Raw genomic sequence first — 14164 nt, forward strand, 5'->3', positions numbered from 1 at the left:
GGTTTAACTACTTGACAACATTGTTATGCAGAATTTGTTCCCTTCTACCTGGAAGGGGTGTCTGCATCGGGCTGTCTTGAGGGGTCAAATTGCAGGCACTGTAAAATTCAAGGTGCCAGCCTTGTGTAGCCTCAGTTTCCCTTGGGGACATGCTGGGAAGGGACAGGAGGTTTAACCCTTAAACATCCGTTTAGTTTTACTAATTAAAGCCAGGCTTCCCTCTTCTTCTTGGCTTTTTAAGGGAGGAAAGCTACATTCTTAAGGGGCTGCTTTTCCCTCTAAAATATAGCAACTGAGTAGGGGAACTGGTTTCGGCTATCAAAACAAAGCAGATGTTGAAGGGTTAAACTTCTTTCATCCCCGCACATCCCTGAGGCAAATTGAGGCTATATAAGCCTGCAATTTGCCTCTTTTAGGCTGCTGGAGCCTGTCTTGAGCCCCAGGCCTCAGGCAGAAAAGGGTTAAAGCTTCAAGGAATGTGTTCTGTTTTGCTCAGTGAAAATCTTAACTGCCGTATCAAGAAGCTGTTTAACTGAAGAGATGATGTTCTAAAGAAGTGGCTGTTGTTTGTTACTGAAAACGTCTTCTGTGCTGCAGGACCCCAATCAGCTGATCCGGGCCAGTGCCCTCCGGGTTCTCTCCAGCATCCGTGTGCCCATTATTGTCCCCATCATGATGCTAGCCATCAAGGAGGCAGCATCAGATATGTCTCCCTATGTGCGCAAAACAGCAGCTCACGCAATTCCCAAACTGTACAGGTAAGTGGAAAGCAAAAGTGTTTGTCTTCTGTCCTCCTCCACCTATAAGCCCTTCATCCAGGACTTGGATATAGCAGGAGCTCACAGGAGCCCAGCTCCTGAACCTTTCTGAGGGTTCCCCCTCCTCCCCCCAAGGCCGTCCTGCAGCTCAGAAACAAGCTTCTGAAACCTGCACTAGAAGCTCTCAGCGGTCTGTCCTCAGTATTACATGAAGGAACGTCCCTCTGACATGCCTCTGAGTGGCAGAGCCCTGGCCAGGGGAGACCAATACACTCAGATAGTCCCTTGGCCAGACGGGTTCCACTGATAGGGTAGGCAGAACACTCGAGCAGGGAAGGGCAGCCCTTGAGAATCAGAGTGCAACTCGCTAAAGTTCTAGACTTGTGTCTCTGATGTGTGGTTGGTGGTTTGTCACCAGCTTTGATACCGTGCCAGGAAGTCAAGCTGAATTTCAGCTTGGGTAGCCATGTTGGTCTGAAGCAGGAGAACAAAGTCCGAGTCCAGTGATTCCTTTAAGACCAACAAAGTTTAATTTGGGGTATAAGCTTTTGTGCGCATGTAAGTATCTTGCTATCTGATGAAGTGTGCCTACACACGAACGCTTATACCCAATATTAAACTTTGTTGGTCTTAAAAGTGCCACTGGATTCAAACTTCGAGTTTTCCTTGGTCTAACTGCTTGAACTAAAGAAAAAAAAGACATTTAGAATCTGTTTGAAAATCCAGCTGTTCTGTATCCTGCATTGTTGATGTGTGTGTTTTTGGGGGTGTGGCAGTCAGGACTTTTTTGCACATTATCAAGAAAATTAGGAGGCCAAGAATGAAATGATGAACACACGAAGCTGCCTCGTACTGTATCAGACCCTTGGGCCATCACAGTCAGTCTTGTCTATTCAGACTGGCAATAGCTCTCCAGGGTCACAGGCAGAGGTCTTTCATATCACCTGTTGCCAGATCTTTTAACTGGAGATGCCAGGGATTGAACCGGGAACCTTCTGCATGCCAACCAAGATGCTCCACCAGTGAGCTACAGCCCTGCAATTAATTAAGCTGTGAATAATTAAAACATTAGAACATTTCTGCCCCATCCTTTGCCCACACGGTCCTCAAGATCCAGCTTGGCGTAGTGGATAAGAGCACGGACTCTAATCTCGGAGAACCGGGTTTGATTCCCCACTCTTCCCACTTGCAGCTGCTGGGTGACCTGGTATCAGCCACAAGTTCTCAGCAGAGCTGTTCTCTCAAGAGCAATTCTTTCAGAGCTCTCTCAGCCCCACCCTGCCTCACAGGGTGTCTGTTGTGAAGAGGGGAAGGGTTGGAAATTGTAAGCCATGCTAAGACTCAAGGTAAAGGGCGGGGTATAAATCCAGTCTCTCCTCCTCCTCCTCCTCCTCACAGTTTGTTTCATTTAAACCAAGTTCTGCATAAGGTAACCAAGAAAATCCAAATTAAAAACAAAACCACAAGATTTTTTTTTTAAAAAAAGATGGCATGTGATGTACCTTCCTCCCCCCCCCCCCCCACCCCGTTAATTTCCTCTGAGATGAAAGCAAGGTGTATCCAGCCACTCTTCAAGTTGCTTCAATAGCTGCAGCCTCTGTCGATGTCCTCTAGTTACAGCTTCTGGGTCTCTTCCTTGCAGCCTCGACTCGGACCAAAAGGATCAACTGATAGAGGTCATTGAGAAGTTGTTGGCAGATAAGACCACGGTGAGTAAGGGTGGTCTCTCTGCAGGGTCTCCGGCACACCCCCAGCCTTCTCCCCTTTAGCCGTGTCTCAGCCGCACTCAACATTCTACGCCTCCTGGATGATTCCAGTTTGAGAGCCAGTTTGGTGTAGCGGTTAAGTTCGCGGACTCATATGGGGAGAACCGGGTTTGATTCCCCACTCCTCCGCGGGTACCAGCAGCTGATGCGATCTTGAATCAGTCACAAGTTCTCGCAGAGCTGTTCCTGTCAAAAGCAGTTTCTGTCAGTGCTCTCTCAGCTCCGCCTACCTCACAGGGGAAGGGAAAGGAGATATGTAAACTGCTCTGAGACTCCCTTGGGTAGCGAAGGGCAGGGTATAAATCCAATAGCCTCCTCCTTCTTTAAAGGCCTCTTCTGGCCCTTTTTTGTTTTCCTAAATTTAGAGTAATTTTGTTGCCTACCTGGAAGGGCCCTCTGGGCTTGTGGAAAGTTTCGGCTTGTCTGTGATTCCCCCCCCCCCCCCCCCATTGTGCTGCTTTCACAATAGAAAGGAATCAGCCACTTTTAGAAGGAGGGGTCTCGGCAGTCAGGGTCACGTTAGCATCTTTTGCAGTCCCCTCCTAAGCAGAGTCAAGCCTTTCCAAGTCCACTGAAGCCAGTAGGCTTGAAAAGGGTAACTCTGCTTAGCATTGTACTGCTGCCAGTCACATGGTGGTGGACAACCGTGATCCATCAATGTCAGTATCAGGGCTTTTTTTGTAGCAGGAACTCCTTTGCATATTAGGCCACACACACCCTGATGTAGCCAATCCCCCAAGAGCTTACAGGTGTCAAGTCTGCTATGGGTTACTCAATATCTGTATTAAGGTTGGTTCTGAAGTGAAGGAGTCTGGGTACTTTACAGTGTACACCGGGGGCTGCTAGCTCACTCTCCTGCCCCCTCTCTAGAAATGCCTTTGTTGTGTAACCTGCTTTGAAATGCTAACCTGTGAACAAGATAGTGGCGCCTTCCCAGCCTTGTTCTCTGTGGGGAGTATGGGGTGTCAAGACTTCGGTCTGGGAACGAAAGAAGTAGCATCCTAGTGTGAAGATGTGTTGCATAGATTGCCCCCCGTAGGAATCCTTTAGATTCATACTTTAAATACTGGATTAGTGCATATGTGTTTCAGTCCTTCAATCTCTGCCATGGTCCACAGTTCTGATTACAATAAACTTGCTACTTTATCAAGAGACTCGTTATTGAATTCAGCCGACTTGACATTTTGAAGGACTCCCTATCTTGGAGTTCAACCTTTCCGGCAACTGAAAAGGCGATGTCCGAACAGTCTCCGGAGAATGGAGGATTCCCAACCAGAGTGGAGGGGGCCGAGACACCCTGGCACATCCATACTGCCAGAAGGACCGCGGCCTCCCCTCCACAGTTTCAGCTGGTGGCGACCCCACGGCAATACCAGCCAAGAACCTCCACTACGCTGATGGATCAAGCCCCGGTCCGTCGGGAGGCGATCATGACCCGCCACACCAAGCGGGTCCAACTGGCCGAGGCCGCCGCCGTCCACCCGGGCGAGGCGAGCAAAGGCGCCAGCGCCGCGGGGGCGCAGGACCTCGAGAGTGGAAGCGAAGGGGCCGAGTGCGGAGCGGAGGACGGAGGGGCGAGCCCCAAGGACCAGACCGATGAGGAGTACGAGACGTTTCGCGCGATGGTCCGCAGGGAGATCGACGGGGCGGTGAGAGACCTAAAGGACCAGATGCAGACCCTGACCGCGCAGCTGGGCAGAGCGCTGGGGGTGACCGGGGCTCGCCAGCAACAGCCAGCCCCGGCGGGTCCGCGGGGACCCCCGGCTCGACAGGGCCCCGCCGCTCCTCCACCCGGAGCGGCCCCGCAAGCCCCAGCGGCGCCCCCCCCTGCCCCGGTCAGACAAAGAGACCTGGGGGGGGGCCGGGAGCTGGACGCCACGTTCGACGGGGACCCGGAGGAAGTGAACTACTTCGCGATCCAAGCAAACAGCTACATGCACTACTGGGGGGACTCATTCCCCTATGAGATGAGCCGCGTGGACTACCTCGGGTCGAAGCTGCGGGGCGCAGCGAAGAAGTGGTATGTGAGCCTATGCGAAACCAACAGCCCGGTCCTCCATTTCGTAAACACTTTCGTGCAGGCCCTGCTGACCCAGTACGAGGACCCCCTGCAAGAAACCCGAGCGCTGGCGGCGCTGCGGAACATGAAGCAAGGGGCCCGATCCATCCGGGAGTACGCGGCCGACTTCCAGGCCAACGCCGCCCGGGCTCGGAACTGGAACGAGGTGATGAAGATCGAGCACTTCACCAATGGGCTGAACCCGAGCATCCTGGATAGAGCGCTCACGCAAGCCCGCCCCGATACCCTGGTGGGGTGGATTCAGCTGGCGGGGGAGGTGGAGACCAACCTGAAACGAGTGGCGATGCTGCGCCAAGCACTGGCCGCCGGCAGGGGAACGCCGAAAGCAAGCCCCGGGAAGGCTGAGCCACCTAAAGTCAAGAAGCAGGCGGTGGCTGCCCCGGGGGGGCCCCGACGTTGTTTTCGGTGTGGGGACCCCAACCATCTAGCCTCCGGCTGCCCCCAATCAGCCACCGGGGCCGCCCCACCGCAGGGAGCCACCCGCCCGGGCACCCCCGGCCCAAAGAAAACCACCGGCCGCCCTAAGGACGCGGCGAAGAGCAGCGCACTCCTGGTGCAAGACGACCTACAAGAGGAGGAGGTGCGTCTGTCAGAGGAGCTGGCCGAGCTGGCGTGGGAAGAGGAGCCGGCGGGAAACGACGCCGACCTGCTTTGAAAGGTGCCAACCAGCAGGTCGACCGAGAGGAGGCACCGCTCACGGTGAGACCCACGGGAAGGTTGTACTTTATAGTGGTCAAATTGTTGAACCCAAAGCTAAAAAGGTTCCTACAGATCCGGGCCCTCATAGACTCGGGCTGTAATAGAGAGCTGATTTCCCCCAAGGTGGTGGAGGCTCTGGGATTGAAACGCTTACAACTGCCCCACCCCATGCACTTTGAACAGATGGATGAGTCAGTAATGGGGGGGGAACCCTGCACACAAGAGACTGAGCCGTGCCCCCTGGGGATTGAGGATCACTGGGACTCAGAGACGTTTGTGATCGCGCCCGCCTGCGGCTACCCCGTGGTCCTGGGAGTGGGGTGGTTGGAAAAGCACGAGCCCCTCATCCGCTGGAGAGCCCAGACCATCAGATTTCCCGACCCAAGTTGCAACCAGCACCTTTGGCAGGCAGCATGGGGGCCACGAGCGCCAGCCGCTCGGGAGAGGGCGTGCGTCCTGGTGGAAGAGGTGCACCATGTCCCGGACGCCTACCGCGACCTGATGGAGGTATTTAGTGAGCGGGAGGCCAACCAGCTACCCCCCCACAGGAGCACAGACTGTGCGATAGAACTAATCCCCGGGGAAAGCCTTCCCAGGGCCAAGCTCTACCAAATGGGGTGGGCTGAGAAGAAGGAGCTGCGAAAATTCCTAGACTTGAACTTGAAAAGGGGGTTCATCAGACCCGCGACGGCCCCCCACGCGGCCCCCGTGTTGTTTAGAAAGAAAAAGGACCACAGTCTTAGGCTTTGCACGGATTTTCGTGGGATTAACGCGATTTCCATGTCAAACGCCTACCCCATCCCCCTCATCAAAGATTTGCTAAGCACGGTGGCGGGGGGGAAGATTTTCACAAAGCTTGACCTGCGGGACGCGTACTTCCGAGTGCGCATCAAGGAGGGGGATGAGTGGAAAACGGCGTTCAACACCCCGATGGGGCAATTTGAATATTTAGTCATGCCGTTTGGATTGCAAGGGGCACCGGGGGTGTTCATGAATTTCATAAATGATGTATTGCGGGAATTTCTGTACAAGGGGGTGGTGGTGTACCTTGATGACATCATTATTTATTCGCAAGACGAACAATCCCATGTGAAACTAGTGAGGGAAGTGCTGGCCACCCTGCTGAAGCACCAGCTCTACGCCAAGCTGTCTAAATGCGAGTTCCACCGCACGGAACTAGACTATTTGGGCTTCCGGGTGTCTGGGGACGGGCTGGCCATGGATCCAGCCAAAGTTCAGGCAGTTCTAGAGTGGGCCCCCCCGAGGACACGTAGACAGCTCCAAAGTTTCCTCGGATTCTCCAATTTCTATAGGACATTCATTGAGGGGTTCGCCCAGATCGCTCTGCCCCTAACAGACCTCCTGAAGACGAAGGGGAAGGGGGAGGAGGCAAAGCGACCAGGGGCCAGGCTGAATTGGACACCGACTTGTCAGGCGGCTTTCGACCGGCTTAAACAACTGTTCACAAGCGAGCCGGTCTTAAGCCACCCAGATGAGCGGAAGGGGTTTGTGGTCCAATGCGACGCCTCCGACGTCGCCGTAGGAGCCATTCTCATGCAGAGGGATGAGGAGGGGAAGCTGAGACCCTGCGCTTACATTTCGCGAAAGTTCTCGGAGGAGCAGAGGAACTGGTCAGTGTGGGACAAAGAGGCTTTCGCTGTCATGTTTGCACTGAAAACTTGGAGGTCCTGGTTGGAGGGAGCCAGGGTGCCCTTTGAGATATGGACGGACCACAAAAATCTAGAGGCACTAACAGGGAAAAGAAAATTGAGTGAAAAGCAAATCAGGTGGGCGGGCTTCTTCTCCAGATTCGACTTCACCCTGAAACACATCCCGGGGACCCGCAATTTCCTAGCAGACGCCCTGTCCAGGCTCCCACAGCATGAGAGCCAGAGAGAGGAAGTGGTAGATTCCCTGATCCCCCCCACACAAGTGGCGGCTATGGTCACTACCCGCTCGCAGAGGAAAAAGGAATTGAGCGGGCTAAGCAAAGAACGAATCACCCTAGAGGCCGAACGGGAGGGAGGTAGGCGGCCGGAGGGGTTGCAGAAAAGAAAAGACGCTCTTTGGTACAAGGGGGAGAAACTGTACATCCCGGAAATATTAAGGAAAGAAATTCTCCAACTATGTCACTGCTCCAAATTAGCTGGGCACTTCGGCTATGTAAAAACCTTGCACTTGGTGCACCGGCAGTTCTGGTGGCCGTCCCTAAAGAAGGATGTGTCGGACTTTGTAGCTGGTTGCCCGGTGTGTGTGATGGCAAAAAGGAGGGGGGGAAACCCCCGGGACTCCTACAGCCTCTGGAAACAGCAAAACGGCCATGGGCCATGGTGTCCATGGACTTCATAGTCGAGCTACCCCCCTCCCGGGGGAAAACAGTCATACTGGTGGTGGTGGACACGTTTTCAAAACAAGCCCACTTCATCCCCTGCAGCCAATTACCCACAGCCAAGAAACTAGCGACTTTATTTTTCGACCACGTGGCCAAACATCACTCCATCCCTGACAAGGTCATAAGTGACAGGGGGCCTCAGTTCGTTGCCACCTTCTGGCGGGAGTTTTGTAAGTTACTAGGGATGGAACAGGGGCTAAGTTCTGCCTATCACCCCCAGACGGACGGACAGACTGAGAGAGTGAACGGGGTGCTAGAGCAGTACCTACGGTGCTTTGTGAGCCTACGCCAGTCGGACTGGGTGGACCTCCTCCCCTTCGCTGAATACGCTTACAACAACAGCGCTCACAGTTCCACAAAAGCATCTCCCTTTGCAACAGTGTTCGGGTATGAGGGAAAGCCGATTCCCATGCTGCCAGGGGGGGAGGGATTGACGGGCTCAAGTTTCGAGCAATGGTGGCAAGGTCCCAGCCAATGTTGGCCAGCCATTCAAGAAAACCTGAAGCTGGCCAAGGAGGCGTATAAGAAACAGTACGATAAAAGCCATGTGCCAGTCTGGGACTTGAAGGTGGGGGACTCCGTGTACCTGTCAACAAAAAACCTGCCTCTGGCACAACCGTCTAGGAAATTGGCTTTTAAGTTCTTAGGGCCATTCAAAATCAAGCGGGTAATCAACCCGGTGACAGTAGAGTTAGACCTCCCCCTTGCTCTTGGTAAAGTCCACCCTGTTTTTCATTGCAGCCTACTGCGCAGATCTCCGGGGCCGTCCAAATGGCATTCACAAGATTCACCAACCCTCCCCTCGAAGGGGGAGTGCCGGAGCCTCTCGGGGCCCGAGTTCCGGAGCCATAAATGTGACTCGCCCTCCTTGCAAGGCCGCCCGGCAGGAGGGGGATCCTAGGGGGGGCAGTATGTCAAGTCTGCTATGGGTTACTCAATATCTGTATTAAGGTTGGTTCTGAAGTGAAGGAGTCTGGGTACTTTACAGTGTACACCGGGGGCTGCTAGCTCACTCTCCTGCCCCCTCTCTAGAAATGCCTTTGTTGTGTAACCTGCTTTGAAATGCTAACCTGTGAACAAGATAGTGGCGCCTTCCCAGCCTTGTTCTCTGTGGGGAGTATGGGGTGTCAAGACTTCGGTCTGGGAACGAAAGAAGTAGCATCCTAGTGTGAAGATGTGTTGCATAGATTGCCCCCCGTAGGAATCCTTTAGATTCATACTTTAAATACTGGATTAGTGCATATGTGTTTCAGTCCTTCAATCTCTGCCATGGTCCACAGTTCTGATTACAATAAACTTGCTACTTTATCAAGAGACTCGTTATTGAATTCAGCCGACTTGACAACAGGGCTCTTCTTACAGGGCCTACTGTAAGCTCCAGGAGGATTGGCTACATCAGGGAGGTGTGGCCTAATATGCAAAGGAGTTCCTGCTACAAAAAAAGGCCTGGTCAGTATTGTCTACTCACACCGGCAGCAGATCTCCAAGGTTTCAGGCTGAGGTCTTTCGTACCATCTCCTACCTGATCCTTTTAACTGGAGATGCTGGGGATTAAACTGGGGAACTTCTGTGTGCCAAGCAGATGCTCTGCCAGCGAGCCATAGCCCCTCTCACAGCCCGGTTCTATTGGCTGTCCAGAGAACTGAAAACATCACCCTTCTTGTGCTACAAGACCCCTGACCAAATGCTTGCAAACGTCCATTGTTTTACTCCCCCGCACCCCCCCCCCTTTCTCTTCGTGCTCAGCTGGTGGCTGGCAGTGTGGTGATGGCCTTCGAAGAGGTCTGCCCGGAGCGCATCGACCTGATCCACAAGAACTACCGCAAGCTGTGCAACCTGCTGATCGACGTGGAGGAGTGGGGGCAGGTGGTCATAATCAACATGCTCACGCGATACGCTCGCACCCAGTTCCTGAGCCCCACCCAAAATGTAAGTGAAGGAGCCTGCAAGACGGACGAGATTGTCCAGACTGCGGGGGCCAAACTGATGCTGGAGGTCTGAATGCCCCTCTGCCCCTCTCCTGAAGCAGTATTGCCTGTTTGGTGTAGTGGTTAAGTGCGTGGACTCTTATCTGGGAGAACCGGGTTTGATTCCCCACTCCTCCACTTGCACCTGCTGGAATGGCCTTGGGTCAGCCACAGCTCTGGCAGAGGTTGTCCTTAAAAAGGCAGCTTTTGTCAGAGCTCTCTCAGCTCCACCCACCTCACAGGGTGTCTGTTGTTGGAAGGGAGAAGATATAGGAAATTGTAAGCCACTCTGAGTCTCTGATTCAGAGAGAAGGGCGGGGTATAAATCTGCAATTCTTCTTCTTCTGACTCAGCTATTTTGGTGTGGTGGTTAAGTGTGCGGGCTCTTATCTGGGGGAACCGGGTTTTTGTGCGGGCTCTTATCTGTGGGAACCCACTCTTCCACTTGCAGCTACTGGAATAGCTTTCGGTCAGCCATAGCTTTCACAGGAGTTGTCCTTGAAAGGGCAGCTTCTGGGAAAGCTCTCTCAGCCCCACCCACCTCACGGAGTGTTTGTTGAGGGAAGGGAAGGTAAAGGAGATCGTGAGCTGCTCTGAGATTCGGAGTGGAGAGCGGGATATAAATCCAGTATTTTCTTCTTTTTGGTACAAACTGAGAAGGGCTCAAAAGCAAAAGTTACAAGAATTGCGTGCTTGAAGAAGACTGGTGGAGAAGCCTTCCTTTGCCCTCACTGCCCCAGCTCTCACTGTCCCTGCTCAGGAACTAGAGCAGCTGACTCTCCTTCACCCCTTGTTCCTTTTGCATCCTAAAAGGTGGCACAGAAAGCTGCCTGTTCCCAGTGGGACTTCCTGAAATCTCATATTTTGCAAGAGTTTTAACTTTTATTTTTGGTTTTAACTGCAAAATTCACATTTTGCGAGAGTTCAGGAATCCCTGTAGGGTAATGTGTGGCTTATCATTCTGTCTTTAAAAAAATCTGGGGGAAATGGAAGTGAGGGAGCGGACGGAGTGGTGGTGAAGGGCTGCCACTCCCCCAAACCTTCCACCCCCTGCCCTTCTCCTAGAGCCAGCTGCAGCGGAGAGGACACCTTCTGAGATCACCTTTTGCAATCCATATTGTGTGTCCTCCCATTCTCTTGTGCCCGGCAGGAGTCTCTTCTGGAAGAGAATGCTGAAAAGGCTTTCTACGGGTCCGAAGAGGAAGACTCCAAAGATGAGAAAGCGGAACCAGCGTCTCTGGTGAAACGCAAGCCTTACGTGATGGATCCCGACCACCGCCTGCTCCTACGTAACACCAAACCCCTGCTCCAGAGCCGCAATGCTGCAGTGAGACTCCCTTTGTGCTTCCTCTTTTGGTGTAGTGGTTAAGTGCATGGACTCTTATCTGGGAGAACCGAGTTTGATTCTCCACTTCTTCACATGTACCTGCTGGAGTGACCTTGAGTGAATCACAAGTTTTCACACAGCTGTTCCTCTCAAGAGCAGTTCTCTCAAAGCTCTCTTAGCCCCACCTGCCTCACAGGGTGTCTGTTGTGAGAAGGGGAAGGGGAAGGAGATTGTAAGCCACTTTGAGACTCCTTTGGGTAATGAAGGGTGGGGTCTAAATCCAGTCCCATCTTCTTCTCTGTGGGGTGACATCCTCCTCAGGGTAACGGAGCCTCTGTTAAAATAGCCACCGGGCCACTCAAAGAATCAGAGCATCCAGCTCTTCCTGACCCTCACAAGCAGGGGGATTTTTTGTAGCAGGAGCTGCTTTGCATATTAGGCCGCACCCCCCTGATGTAGCCAGTCCTCCTGGAGCTTACAGAAGGCCCTGGACTAAGAGCCCTGTAAGCTCTCAGAGGATTGGTTACATTAGGAGGTGTGGCCTAATATGCAAAGGGGCTCCTGCTACAAAAAAAAAGTCCTGCACACAAGGAACCACAGGGGGTTGTCCTCCATGTGATCCAAAAGTAGGACTAGATCTGTCGATACTTACCATTTCAGTCCCATCCAGTCTTTGGAGATAAAGCCAAGCCACCCTGTGATCTGCAAATCACAGCAACACATAAAGCAAAAAAAGTAGAAGAACTGGGAGGTGCTGCAAGAACTGCCTGTTTACCAGGGGTTTTGAGGGGGGCTAGACTGGCACGCCCCGTGGCACAGAGTGGTAAAGCTGCAGTACTGCAGTCGGAGCCCTCTGCTCACGACCTGAGTTTGATCCCAGCGGAAGCTGGTTCAGGTAGCTGGCCCAAGGTTGACTCAGCCTTCCATCCTTCCAAGGTTGGTAAAATGAGTACCCAGCTTGCTGGGGGGGGAGTGTAGGTGACTGGGGAAGGCAATGGCAAGCCACCCCGTAAAAAGTCTGCCGGGAAAATGTTGTGAAAGCAACGTCAGCCCAGAGTCAGAAACGACTGGTGCTTGCACAGGGGACTACTTTTACCTTTAGACTGGCAGGCATCTTTTACGGATTCGGGGTTTGCGCTTTTATTTTTGGTTTTAACTGCAAATGTTTTGAACCGTTATTGCAAACTGCCTTTGAAGCACAAAGAAAGTCGGGATGCAAACGTTTTAATTAATAAATACATTTGGGAAGCATTTGGATACCACCTGGGTTGAGCATAAGAATAAAAGTTTAGGTTTGTGAAATGATGCATGGGTTGAATAGAGCTGACGAAGAGGAAGCAGTGATGGCCACAGGAATAGACTGCATTAAAATGGGACAAGATAGATTCAGGGAGGAGAGGCTACTAGCCATAGTGACTTCAAAAAAAACCCCTCCATGTTCAGAGGCACTAATCCTCTGAATCCTAGAGCCAGGAGGAAGCAATGGGGGAAGGCCTCAGCCTCTATGCCCTGTTGTTGGACCCTGAGAGCAACTGGCTGGCCAGTGTGTGAGACAGGAAGCTGGACCACTGGTCTGATCCAGCAGGGCTCTTCTGGTGTTCTTATGAAGGCCTCGGCCTCTATGCCCTGTTATTGGCCCTCCAGAGGAACTGGCTGGCCAGTGTGTAAGACAGGAGGCTGGACTAGATGGACCACTGGTCTCATCCAGCAGGGCTCTTCTTATGTGCTTATGAAGGCCTCAGCATCTCTGCCCTGTGGTTGGTCCTCCAGAGGACCTGGTTGGCCACGGTGTGAGGGAGGATGCTGGACTAGATGGACCATTGGTCTGATTCAGTAGAGCTCTTGTTATGTTCTCATGTTTAAACAGCAGTAAAAATCATTTTTGATAGCAGTAAAAATCAATAGAAGGTTCAGCCGCTGGGGGCCTGGGGGAAGCTGTGTTCTTTGCTGGGCCCTAGAAGTACAAAGGTGATGAGGCCAGGTGGGCTTGCTGGGGGAGAGAGTTCCAAAGCCAATAGTGGTGAGTGGCCGGGACACAGAAACATCCAGTTCCCAAGTCCTGTTTACCAGAGCTAGGAAAATTTGGTTTTCCGGGCCTGTTATGCGGCCTTCATCTTAGGGTGATCAGTGCAGCCTCTGACCTCTTTCCAGGGGTGATTCTGGGGCCCCGGGTGGAACTCCAGATTAGGGCCCTAGAATCACTGCCCACCTGAGCACCAGCTCCCCTCTGCCAGGGCTATGAGAGATGGGCAGGATCCACCGGAAGCCAAACAACTGGACCCTGCCAGGGTGGGTGTGAGTGGCCACTGCCAGAGGTCTGAGCCCCAGTTGAGGGGCAGGCATGAGGGGTGGCTGGAATCTGTTTTTCTTTCTCCCCTCCTTGAAGGGCACGGGTGGCCAGGGCCCCTCCCAGCATGTGGCCGGGGGCAGCTGCCGCATACCACGGTCCCTGTCTTCCCTCTGCTGTCTGGTCTTGCTTTCTCATTGCTGGGACTTTGAGACCCCCAAATCCTTTCCCTTCTCTTCGCAGGTGGTGATGTCCGTTGCCCAGCTTTATTTCCACTTAGCCCCAAAAGCCGAGGTTGGGGTCATCGCAAAGGCCTTAGTCCGCCTCCTCAGGAGCCACAGGTGTGTGGGTCTCCCCCCTCCCCATTCCCCCATTCTTTTCCTGACAGCAGCTGCTCCACCTGGGAAATGCCCTGAATGCAGAGCTGTGCGCTCCTGGTGATGTTCAGGGAGCTGATTAAACTCTCATTTGCTTTCGCCTCTCAGCAGTCAGGGAGCCAGTCCATGCACTGGAAGAAAATGAACAGGGAAGGCTCAAAGGGAGTCTGTGTCAAGAAGGCCCTGCCAGAACTGGACGCTGCCATCCTGGAGGGTTTCACTCCAGTATCTGTTCAGCAGGTTCAGAGGCCTCTCTTAGGGTGCGGTCAGACGAGCACTTGGATCCATTGTCATTGCTTATCCCCAACAGATTTAAAGTGCTCGTCCAGACATCCACATCTGTCCTCCATTCCTCTCTCATCGGCAGACCCAAGCCACCCCTCACCCCCTCACTGGATAAAATCTGGTGTTTTTTGGCTGAGCCAGTCTTGCTGCACACTTCTGACATCTGATCGCTCCGTAGTGCATTTGAGAGGTTTGCAACTCCAGTCCCCAGCTGCCATTCCCCACC

General features: G+C 53.1%; 1 protein-coding gene across 3 annotated transcripts in view; it reads left to right on the top strand.

Moving 5' to 3' along the window:
* Positions 1 to 14164, top strand: part of AP3B2 (adaptor related protein complex 3 subunit beta 2) — an 82207-nt gene that overhangs the window by 25717 nt on the left and 42326 nt on the right. For all 3 annotated transcript variants that reach the window (XM_060260058.1, XM_060260059.1, XM_060260060.1), the window contains exons 5-9: positions 598 to 758; positions 2401 to 2467; positions 9442 to 9624; positions 10813 to 10989; positions 13520 to 13617. In XM_060260058.1, coding sequence (XP_060116041.1) covers positions 598 to 758; positions 2401 to 2467; positions 9442 to 9624; positions 10813 to 10989; positions 13520 to 13617 — 686 coding nt within the window. The remainder of the gene's footprint in view (positions 1 to 597; positions 759 to 2400; positions 2468 to 9441; positions 9625 to 10812; positions 10990 to 13519; positions 13618 to 14164) is intronic.

The sequence above is a fragment of the Heteronotia binoei genome, chromosome 19 (genome assembly GCF_032191835.1).
Source record: "Heteronotia binoei isolate CCM8104 ecotype False Entrance Well chromosome 19, APGP_CSIRO_Hbin_v1, whole genome shotgun sequence".
NCBI lineage: Eukaryota > Metazoa > Chordata > Lepidosauria > Squamata > Gekkonidae > Heteronotia > Heteronotia binoei.